Genomic DNA, 12127 nt, shown 5'->3' with positions numbered 1-12127 from the left:
ATATAGATAATTAAAGAGAATAAGATTGCCCCCAATCTTGGGTGACAGTTCTGTATTAGGTTCCATGCACATAAAGTCACCATGAGATGTCAGATCAGTCTTTCCAAAAGTGAAGCTATTGCAAGCAACAGGCACAGATGGAGTCTCAGGCTGCATCCTCAGGACCTTTGTGGAGCAGCTGGCAGGAGTATTCACAGATAACCTGACCTCTTCCAACTCCATTCTGAGATTCCCATCTGCTTTAGGATGACCACCATTATTCCAGTGTCAAAAGAAAAGCAAGGTCGTGTGCCTTAATGACTGCAAACTGGTCCCTCTGACATCTGCCATCATGAGGTGCTTGGAGAGGCTAGTCATGGCACACAACAAGTATAAATACGATTTCACTGGAGTGCACAAAGCTTCTCTCAGTACACATGATAATAAACCAATACCGTTTGGTTTTGAAGACTGTTTGCAGATTCAATTTTCACTGACCAAAAATCATTTAAAAAAAAGTCAATTTACTCAAATTTGAAAATGTACCCAAGTTTTAATTTTTTTTTTCATGTATTAAAGTGCATTTTTCCATAAAGAGTATTCAATTTTCCCAAGTTTCAGATCAAATGATTTATACACCACAATTAAATCCAATATAATTGCAGTATATTTTTAAACAGCATTATATAGGATATTGCATCAAATTAATTTAATATGCATTAAATCAATAATTACAAACAATCCTAAATTTAAACACTAGCTAGTGCAAAGTAAATTATTCAGCTGTTTCCAGAATTGATCCGTAAACATTTGGGATGTGTGCAAAGCTCAGCTTTTTAAATTCAGTCCACATTTCCCTTTTGGAAAACTGGCATTGTCAACCTGACAATTTTTGAAAACATGTCCCAAAGTATTATTCTGCAATAATTACATCCATAATCTGTAAATGAGTGGAGCATCTCAAAGGCATTCATTTAAAATGTTGAATAATGTACAGTTAACTATTGGGGTTTGTTATATCAGTAAATAGTTAAAGCTATTCATTAGTGTTTTAGGTGCCTCACTGGAGAGTTAGTTAGTTGAAAGATGCCAAGAGTAATTGTATATAATGTACACAAATATTACATTATGCAAATAACAAACAGCCAAGTTCCCAGATAAATTACAAATTAATGAGCAAACCAGTAGTGACCTTCTAATTTTGGGGCTCAAAAATATTCAGAAATAACAATTAGGTTACTGAAAATTGGACAAAAATTACAGGAGTAAAGGAAAAAAATCATACATATTTTTGATTTTTGCTCCAGATAATCAATAAACATACCAAAATTTCTTCCTGTAATCACTTCTTACTAACATTTCTTCCTGTAGAGCACCAAAGACCATTTTGCAGGCATCAAAGCATTGCCACTTACTGCCTGGTTTTGCAGTATCTTGTTCTAACGATTTTAATCAGAGTTCAGCAGTCCACTTTGTTTTTCCGCAAATTGTAATAATACCCAAGTATCCAGATAGATCACCGTATACCCATCAAAACCAAAGTTGTAACAAAAGATAACACTTAACTTCAGGAAGATTTGATATTTTCCTCCCCAATTGCTTATTTGATTGTCTTGCATTTTAGGCATTTCAGCTTTTGCATCATTAAATCAACAACTTATATTTTATATTATTGTTGTAAATTTAGGCTCCATGGTGAACCCTTCCCTTAAAACTACAAAATAATTTCAGATTCCTTTTACCACATGGGAAGAAATAATTGACACAGTTGTCATTAAGTCAGCCCAGTTACACTTTTTATGCCATATACTCCAGAAATAATACACATCAGCTGTTCTTTATAGATTTGCATTGCAATCAGACTTAAAACATTGGTTTGCACAACAAAATTGGACCCGAGAAATTAGATTGCTTGAGGTCAAGTTCATCTTAGGTTGGTTTTCCTGTCAGGAACCAAATTGCTTATGGTTTAATCCAGAGTTCTTCTCTTTGCAAATCTGTCAGGTTTTTTAACACCAGTCTAAGAGGCAGATGTGCTGGAGTAGCAGGAAGTGAGGTGGAATGTGTAACAATGTGAGCAGACACGGACCGGCTTCATCTGTCCGTACCAAGGTAGTGGAGCCGATTGGGAGGAACAGCGAGAGCAAAAGATCTGAAACAAAACCAAATTGTGGAGGCTGAGCTTCCCCTGACAGTAAAACACTACAATGAGAAAAGGACAGCATTTTCCTTACCAAATCTCTCTATGCACAAATTTAATTGAATTCATGCAATAGAAATGCGACTTGAATAAAAGGCAGACACAAGAAACTGCAGATGCTGAAATTTGGGGCAAAAAACTGCTGGAGGAACTGAACAGGCCTGTCGGCATCTGTTTTTTCCCTTCCACAGATACTGCCTGGCCCTCCAAGTTCCCACAGCAGTTTGTTGTTCACAAATTTAATGGGTAACATTTACACTAGAAAAGAGGGGAAAATGGATGACCACTAAATTGCAATAGGTGATTATTTTATTTTTAAATTCTGACTAAAAAGCATTCAGGTATAGTATTCTGGATTGAGATTTAAGATTTGTTCCATTAAAAAATCAAAAGCTTCGAATTCTAGCTTCCAACGTAAACATTACATGATCAGTTTGAGTCACAGCATTCAGAGTTTGAGAATTTATAGCCAAGAGCAAAGTAGCCCAGGCCTATAGTCTCCTTATTGTAATAAGACCAAGACCAAGATCTTCTAGATGGCAGCAACAAGACAGAAATTCTTGAGAAACAAATGGGTCAAATTATATATCAGGGAGGTCAGTCATGAGGATAAACTAGAGAAACTTGGAGTAAGAAAGATTAAGAAACACAGTGGCACTACCAGTTGAGCAGCTGCCTTGTAGTTCCAGTGACCTGGGTTCTTCCGGTGTTGTCTGTGTGGGGTCTACACATTTTTCCTGTGACCAAAAATGTTTCCTCCAGCTGCTCTGGAGGGTTTCCTCCAACATCCCACATCCTGACACTGCAAATTCCCCCTCGCCTCCAGGTGGGTGGTGGATAAAATGGGATTTGCGTAGGATTGGAGTGTGATACTCAGCATGGACTCAATGGGCTAAAGATTCTGTTTCCATATTGCAGTACAATGGCTGCAAGGTTGAGGCGAGAGAGTTATATGCAACTGAACACTTCATTTAATAACCACATTACAAAAGTGCTTTGCATGTAGTTATGGACTGATCCAGCAGACCCTGCTTGTTGCAGAGATTCGCCATTCCTAAATATTGAGATCGGAACAAGCTGATATCCCACACCCGAGAGACAATCCCACAAAGAGCAAGTAACCGGCATACTGAAGGCCTGACCGAGACAGTCTGAAGGAAATCACTAGTCAAAAGCTTTTGAACTGTCTGACAGATTATTTAAAAACTATTCAAATATCTACATCATTCAAAAATAATTGTAACAGAAAATAATGGTAAAGACTAAAGAAAAAAACCAAAGGGCGGCACGGTAGCGCAGCGGTAGAGCTGCTGCTTTACAGCGAATGCAGCGCCGGAGACTCAGGTTCGATTCTGACTACGGGTGCTGCACTGTAAGGAGTTTGTACGTTCTCCCCGTGACCTGCGTGGGTTTTCTCCGAGATCTTCGGTTTCCTCCCACACTCCAAAGACGTACAGGTATGTAGGTTAATTGGCTGGGTAAATGTAAAAATTGTCCCTAGTGGGTGTAGGATAGTGTTAATGTACGGGGATCACTGGGCGGCACGGACTTGGAGGGCCGAAAAGGCCTGTTTCCGGCTGTATATATATGATATGATATACTTGCTTTTTCCCCTGCAGAGTTTGCAAACCTATTTAACTTGAAGGTGTCACCATTTGTCACACCAGTCCACTGGTGGAGGTTGAGGAAAGAGATCCGATTTACCTTCACCATAAACGTCAGGACATTCGATGTTTCAACATGCACATGCATAAGTTTGTGACATACTGTATATGAATTGGCAGTGAGCCAATAGTTCCCTGGAAATCATCAGTTGCAGGTAAACATGATTTAGCTCAATAGGCTTGGGATATGCAGAGATTGAGATTGTGAAATTGCATGTCTGCCTTGTGTGTGGAACAATGGCTGAAGCCAGTTAAAATACAAAATTGAACTATTTGTTACTGTTCACCACAACCAAAGCCTGATCCTAATTCTATAGGTCAAATCCCATACCTTTCCACAGTTCCTGCAGTGATGACGTCTCCTGATAATTGTAAATGGTGCTTTGCAAGACATGCATTGGTTGCAGGCAGAGTCAGCAACCCACTCAGGAGGCACTGTAGAGAAAGGAAAAGCAATTATTTCCAGGTTTACTCCAATTATAACAACTTTTCCCTGACTTGGAAAACAATGAAACAAAAAGCAGCATTGGAATATTTCCCCCCCCAAGGATCTGTCAACGGATGATTTTCAAAGGGTAATGATTTTATTGACATCTATATATGGTGATTATTTCCTACACATTTATAATACTTGCATAATCAATTAATTGCATCAAACTTGGATGAAATTCAGGAATGCAATTTCACCCAGTAATCAAAATGTGCCCGTCAATAAAAATATTATCACCATCAAATTGGAAATGATTAATATAAGCTTATGGCAATTTTACCTGTTGAATGGCTATTTACCATACCTTCTGATTTAGTGTTGTTTAAATTGGGAGCTCTAGATGGAGTATGGGACTCCTGACATAGTACACAATCTTCCAAGGAGGGTTCTGTATTAAAGTGCTCCTCTGCTGCAAAATACAAATAACAATTGCACTATTCAATGAATTTCTATCAAGCTTAAAACATTGTTTTTTCTTTCAATAAATTACGATACAAGACACACGTAGGATTTAAGATATAAAGTTTTGGAACCCAAGGCATGGTTTTTCTGTGAATGATTCCGACAAATATGCTCAGGCTGCAAAAGATACAACAATCTCCTCACTGCATCTCTAGCTGCCCAGTGGGAGCATGGAGGTAATGCCAGGACATCATCTGTGAGGCCTTCTTTATGGCTACTTCTAGGATACCCATTTTTGCTCTCTTGCCAACAGATGGAGCACATTGTTAAAAAAAAGGATTTCACTCTTTCAGCATGAAGTTTGATGCAGAAACTGAATTTAATTTTATAATTTGCAGCCTGTGGTCTTAATTAAATCACAAACATAATTGAGAATTGAGCTGTGAAGTGCACTTGGTTTGCACCTAACCGTTGCAATAATTCTACAGAAGACTCCAATAGGAACAGACCATGTAACTGCCAGATGAAATCCACTATACCTTCTTCCTTTTCCACGATGTCATCATTTATTTCTGGTCTAGCCGTCACAATTTCGAAAACAGTCTTTAGAATCCGCCGCAGGTCTCCTGCAAAGTTGGTCTGAAGTTGATCTGCTACACCTGTTCCAAACAGAATGATAACTTTGATATATGAATTATAGGTACATTCAGAACCAGTCCAGTACTTTTGTTACATCCACACGGCCAACAAAAAGGATCTTAGTGATTTTTATAGTTCTTTCTTCAGATCTTACTAACATCTCTTAAAGCGAATATGCCACCTAGTCTTCACTGTCTTTTAAGACCCATTTTCTTTTTGAGGTGCAGAGTGATCGCTCAGTTTCTATGTACGCCAATTTTGTCCACTTACTCTTCCGATCATACTTTTAGTTTATTGTTGCCATCCACACCATTTGTAATATTGCTCACTTTTTTGACACCGATGAACTCCATGGGCTTTTCTGTTCAAATATCCTTAATTTATAACTATGGCAAGCAATTGCAGCCCCAGTATAAATTCTAGTCACATCCTACCATTTTGATTACCACCAAGCTATCTTCGCCAAATTGCCTTAATTTCCATTTCCAACCTTAACCTGGTTAAGGTTCATACACGTGATCTTACTGGAGACTTATTAATTCCATATTTATAATAACCATGGACATTTCCCCTGGCCACCAATTTAGCTACGGAAACAAAAAGCTGCAAGATTTGTTGGGATTGACTTGTTGGGATTGGCAAATCCAACCTTGATCTCCCTGATCAAGTAAAAAAGTTAAAATAAAGGTACTTTAAGCTAGAATTGTATTCTTGAGCACCAATATCAGATGCAAAAACAATAGAAAATCTGGAGGTTAAAAAACATTGTGATATGAAATTAGTTAAAATTCTAAAGTATATGCTGTAAATGTTAAAACAAATCACTGGATGACTATAGAGGCAAAGGGCAACATTGCACTTAGAAAATGCATAAAAGCAAGAACTGCAGATTCTGTTGCCCGGGACAGACGCCCAAAGTGGCAACAAATGACAACGTTGCAAGCACCAGAAGATGGGGTATTGACATCGATGCTACATTGCACATGCCTGCCCTATTTTCCTTGACATTGGCAAAGTATATGGTGGTTTTGATGGAGCGAAAAATACAGCATGGAAACAGGCCCTATGGCCCACATCGCCACTATCAGCCCGTCACACTTTTGCATCCACTCCCTGCACACAATTTTAGAGGGGGCAATTAACCTAACAACCCGCAAGTCTTTGGGATGTGGGAGAAAACCAGAGCAGCCGGATATTGCTTAATGGTGAACGGTGAGGCTGTGGGCACCCAAGACTAGGCTTTCCACTCTAGGATAGAGATATCTTCTTTCTTCAGTAAATGGGGTTTCTCCTCCTTGCTCGTGGATGGAGCCCTCACCTGTGAATCATGTGTCATGGCAGTGGTCTTGCTCCTTCTTCCCCCAAATGGATCAAGGATGGAGTTCCCCAGGCCCTCGCCTTTCACCCCATCAGTCTCTGCATCCAACACTTCATTCTCTGACGTTCCTGCTACTTTGAAAGTGATCTTCCCACCAGTCACACGTTTCCACCCCCATTACTTTCTGCAGAGACTACTCTAACTTCTTGGTTAACTCATCTGTTCCCATCCAACCCCTCCCCAAGTACAACTGCAGGAGACGTAACACTTGGTCCTACATCTTCTCCATCATTTCCACCCAGGTATCCTGCCATTCTTCCTGGTGATATACAGGGTTAACGTGCATTTTAAAACCTCATCTACTGCATTTGATCTTGCGATGTGGTCTCCTTTACATTGGCAAGACCAAGTGTAAACGAGGCAACTGTTTTGAACACTTACACCATTGCCAATGTCTGCTGGATCTCCCGATTGCTAACCATTTCAGTTCTCCTTCCCATTCCCAGTCCAACCATTGTCAGAGTGACGCCACGCACAAATTGGAGGCACAGGAACTTGTATTCTGCTTGGGTATCTTCTGAACATTGAATTGTGATATTATCCCCCTAGCCCCCTCTTTCCTGGACACACTCCACCCACTCCAATGCGCCCCATTTCTCATATCATCTCTGACCTCTGTGGTCAACCTATTCCTTGCCTCACCTTCATACATTCCTCTCCCATCCCCAAGTCCCCCATTTTGCTTTTACTTCTACCTATATCTCTCCCTCTAGCTTTAAATTTCACTCCTCATTATCCAACACCGTTTGCCTCCATTTTTAGCCTTTGTCACTTACTCCACCCATCCAGCAATCAAAGCCCCTCTCAACTGTATCCACCTATGAGTTGCTAGGTTTTCTCCCGTCACCTCTTTTCCAGCATTCTGTCTCTACTACTGTCAGTCAGACGGGCGGCGTCATTTGTCCATTCTCTCCATAGATGCTGCCTGACCCACTGAGTTCCTCCAGCACGGTGTTTTGCTCAAGATTCCAGCATTTGCAGTTTGTGTCTCCATATCAGAGGCCAAGTATTCTTTGCTTGGGCTTCTGACTGAAAAGGTACATTTACAGGATCCATTCCATCAGAGCACATTTGCTTTAATAAACATTGCTTTCACTCTATTAATAGCTCATCCCCAACTGCCCTGAGGGAATTAACAGTCAATTAAGAATGTAGTCGAAGGGTGCATGAGGTAGTGTATAATTAAAGTGAGCTGGCTTGGTTTGAGTATTAGATTTAATTTAGATTTCATTTCATCATGAATTACCAGATTTATCAAATTCTTCTGGTCTTGGTGGGACTGGAACATAATTTCTCTTACCACCCCAGCCTCACCAGTGGGGAAAGCACAGCCTCCTTCCCTACACTGAATAACTAGATTCCCTTCCCATCACCCTTACTGGGAAGTCCATAAGCCAACTTCAGGTTTTCCATCATTCAATGTGCAGAAATATTCAGGTCAGTGGAAAGAGGAGCATGAAAAAACAAAACAAATTTGAATACTGCACCAAACATTATTGCTAGCGTCCCACTCCTGAATTAAAACACTTTGTAGTTAACTTTTGTCCCAAACCTAGAGGCAAGCCCAAGGAGCAACATACCTGAGATACAGACAAAGAGCCGATGAAGCATGTCATTACTGTTCTGGTACCGTGATCGTATTTCCTCTCTTACAAAGGCTTGCACTATTTGTATTGCTCGCCTTTCCATTTCCAAATCTGTAACACGAGACTCATTTTCTCCTAAAGAAGATCTGCCAGCAAAGCACACACGGTGAATACAGTGGACCTCCAGAGTTATAACATGGTAATTATTAATCTGTTCCACCAACTGAAGAATTTATTCCACATTGTTAAAGGATGGACTACAATCTGGTATACGCGACCCCGCATTTTATTTGCCTTTTCAGAATTCACAAATCACTATCCAAAAATTTAAAAATTGAATAAAATTCACTCCCATGAAACTTGGGGGCAAGTAATATATCAGCACAAAATGTTCATTTTTAAACTCGGGTTTCTTGATATATTTGGAGATGACATGGCTTTCAATTACAGAAAATCTTAATATAGGTTGTTTTCTAGGATTTTCAACCACCCGGTTGGGGGTAACAGGATTGGGGTGATTGGGGAGTGAGTGGGTATCTCTTGTATTATTCTTTTCAGTGACAAAGTAGTCCATCAATTCCTAATAAATTTCACATTTTATAGATAGAAAGGGCATTAAAAATGGTCAGAATTTGATCTTGGTTCTTGATAATTGGGTGGATTGCAAAAGAAATTCTGACCAAAACTCACGGTAATTTAGCGGCTTTACGTTTGATGGTAAAACCTCAGGAAACATGCCCAAAACATTGTTCGTTATGAAACTTTAGAAAATACAGTAAATATTCCATCCGATTCCTACCACCAAGAGAAATTTCTGTTGTAACCAGATGTGAAATTGGTATCTGGTTTGTACTGTACAACAAAGCAGTTATTTGGTGCATTATATCATTTTACTAATCACAGTCCAAAACACATTGCAAAAGTAAACTAGATTGAGACAAAAAAAAATAAAACTGATTTATTGCAGTTGAAAGTTTCCACAAAAAAAATCTATGGTTATATCCAACTATTCATGTCAAAAAGCTTGATCTAAACTTAACATTGTTTTTGAGCTATCCACAAATACAATTAGCCATTTCAAGAATAACTTCCTAAATCTCCAACCGCTCACCTGCTGTTATTCCTGTGTAAATCTTCAGTCCCCAGAATATTTGAGATGATATTATGGGTGTTCTGTTCTGGACTTGCTCCAAGAAATGAAGCAGCCCCAGGTTTGTGTATTTCAGTGTGCTCACCAGGACAATCGGCATTTAAGAAATGAGAAACATAATCTTGTTCAGAAGTTGTTGGCACATGGCACTCATCTGGAGAATTCAGAGCTTGGATGGTAGTCATTCTGGATGCTCCCATTGTTTCAAGCCCATCAAGGAACTCTGGATGTTCAGTGTCTGAATGAGAATTATTGACTGCAACACAACAGCACTGCATGTTACTGGAATCAGTCAGGCTGTCATTGGAAGTAGATAAAGATGACCTGGGACTATCTGTAAAGTTGATCCTGTTTTGATTCTGTGTATCCACCTGTGTACCAACATTCACAGTCCATTCAAAATTTTGTCCCCACATTTCATTATCTCTATTAAGTATAAAATTAGAACCTTCCAAAGGATGTTGTATTTCATTTGGGGTTTGCTTGCCCGAATTGGATGCATCTGAGGTAGACTGGTAGCAATATAGTTCATTAGGTGGTTGATGGCCATGTTCCACTGCATCATGGCAAATAGGTGATACATCACCAGCATGCAGTGGTTGATCAAGAATGTCACGATGCAATGTGGAGTTGTGAAGAGATGGAAGACTGGGAAACACTGTGTGGGGATTGAAGAAATCCTCAGATTCTGCTGCACATAGGCTCTTCTCCAATAGAGAGAATTCTTCTTCTGTGAGGACATAAAGCAAGTCCCTGGGAATCAAATAGAAAATTGAGCTAAGGTGGCCATTTTGCAATTGAAAACATTAAATTATCAAGTTTATAGTCAGTTACATTCTGGAGATGCTCAATCACTTTCATAGGCATTTTACCCCAACAAAATCCTATTATCAGTAGCAAAGAGGTAATTTAGATTACAAAATTTGTTTCTACAGAGAACATTGATAATCCACTTAAAATTGTTGCAATTTCTAAATTTAAATTGATGGGTTTTAAATGACACTTCAAGGCAAGCAAATGTTAATCTGATTTTGTTGAATTATCTGTTGAAATTCTACTAATGTACATTTGCCAATAGGAATGCATTGACAGTTGAAATTCATTCTCTGTGCTCTACTGGCTGTTTACTGGGCACACACCAAGGTAAGCATTACCTGCTGTTGGAATATGATCAACTTGGTGAAAGACACCCTTTAGTTTGCTTGAAACTTGCTAGTTTCAGTGCCAGATGCAGTCTATGATGGAATGTTGCAAATGGCACATACCTAGGCCCAGAAATATGTGCACTCAAGTTTGATGTAATTCCACAAAGGTTAAATAAAAATAGGGCACAGTTTAAGCCCCTATACACACTAAGGGCTGGAGTCCATGTAAAGAGTGTGTGTGTATCTGTGTGCGTGCGAATGCGTAGAAACAGTGGCGCAGCGGTAGAGTTGCTGCCTTACAGCGAATGCAGCGCCGGAGACTCAGGTTCGATTCTGACTACGGGCGCCGTCTGTACGGAGTTTGTATATTCTCCCCGTGACCTGTGTGGGTTTTCTCCGAGATCTTCAGTTTCCTCCCACACTCCAAAGACGTACAGGTTTGTAGGTTAATTGACTGGGTAAATGTAAAAATTGTCCCTAGTGTGTAGGATAGTGTTAATGTGCAGGGATCCCTGGGCGTGCCGGACCCTGTGGGCCGAAGGGCCTGTTTCCGCGCTGTATCTCTAAATCGAAATCTAAAGCCATGAGAAAATAGTCATTAGTGTATCACTGCGATGATAGGCAAGATAATCTATTTCATGTGCTTTAATGTCTTGGTCGTCACCTTATTTTTTGCAAGAGGGCGTAGAAAGGTTTAAAAAGCCTGGACATCTCTTCTGGCTGCCGCTCTAGGTTGAGGGGTCCTTCTGGGTAGATAATCAGCCCACTGGAAAGGAGAGAAACTAATTACTCTTAATACCATTACATGGGCAATTTGGCATCAATTTGGATTCACCAAAGTGCCAAAGCACTTAAAACATCAAGATCACCAGTCAGTATTGCCAAAGCTCCACAGTGGCATCAGTTCACTGCAGTAAATAAGTGCAATGAATTTAAAGGTAGTGGACAGTGTTGAAATAACTTTATGCCCCATTTACCACCACTGACCAGTGTTAAATTCCTGGGCGTATTTATTTCTCATAAAAAAAATGCCAGTTTGCAAGCAATAGAACGCAACACTGCTAATGATTGCAGATCTATCTCCTTTACAAAAAACAGACACTACCACCAGGCTAGAGTTGCCCAAAATACCAATGTTCCATCCCAGAATTACTTACCAAATGATAGCAAGGCGGGGAATGGTGAACATCAGTACAGGTTCCAAGCCATCAATCATCTCTTGTTTTAAGTAACCCAGTTTCAGAGCCCTGTGATGGGGGAAGAAATGAGTCAAGGTACAAATGATCATCAAGTAACGTGGAATATATTTACAATGATTCAGGTCAGTTGCTGATCAAATGAAATGATCAATAAAAATCACATGGAATCAAGGGTTAGCAATGCCAAAAAAATTCAAATGACATTCTGGTGATTGCAAGCTCTCCAGCATAAAGTGAAAGAATGAAGAACTGAAAAGAGTGCTTCTTTCTAAGAGTAAATTAGTAGCAATCAGCT

The 12127-nt window shown here is 39.7% G+C and overlaps 1 protein-coding gene across 2 annotated transcripts in view; it reads right to left on the bottom strand.

Moving 5' to 3' along the window:
* Positions 1 to 596: 596 nt before the first annotated feature.
* The window catches only part of LOC144599870 (lateral signaling target protein 2 homolog), an 83251-nt gene continuing 71720 nt past the window's right edge, over positions 597 to 12127 (bottom strand). For both annotated transcript variants that reach the window (XM_078411138.1, XM_078411137.1), the window contains 8 exons: positions 11791 to 11880; positions 11298 to 11399; positions 9450 to 10241; positions 8333 to 8484; positions 5275 to 5394; positions 4638 to 4742; positions 4175 to 4278; positions 597 to 2131 (listed from right to left, as the gene is read on the bottom strand). In XM_078411138.1, coding sequence (XP_078267264.1) covers positions 2000 to 2131; positions 4175 to 4278; positions 4638 to 4742; positions 5275 to 5394; positions 8333 to 8484; positions 9450 to 10241; positions 11298 to 11399; positions 11791 to 11880 — 1597 coding nt within the window. In that variant the 3' untranslated portion in view covers positions 597 to 1999. The remainder of the gene's footprint in view (positions 2132 to 4174; positions 4279 to 4637; positions 4743 to 5274; positions 5395 to 8332; positions 8485 to 9449; positions 10242 to 11297; positions 11400 to 11790; positions 11881 to 12127) is intronic.

Source organism: Rhinoraja longicauda, chromosome 14, assembly GCF_053455715.1.
Source record: "Rhinoraja longicauda isolate Sanriku21f chromosome 14, sRhiLon1.1, whole genome shotgun sequence".
Lineage (NCBI taxonomy): Eukaryota > Metazoa > Chordata > Chondrichthyes > Rajiformes > Arhynchobatidae > Rhinoraja > Rhinoraja longicauda.
This window is presented reverse-complemented; position numbering and strand designations above follow the sequence as displayed.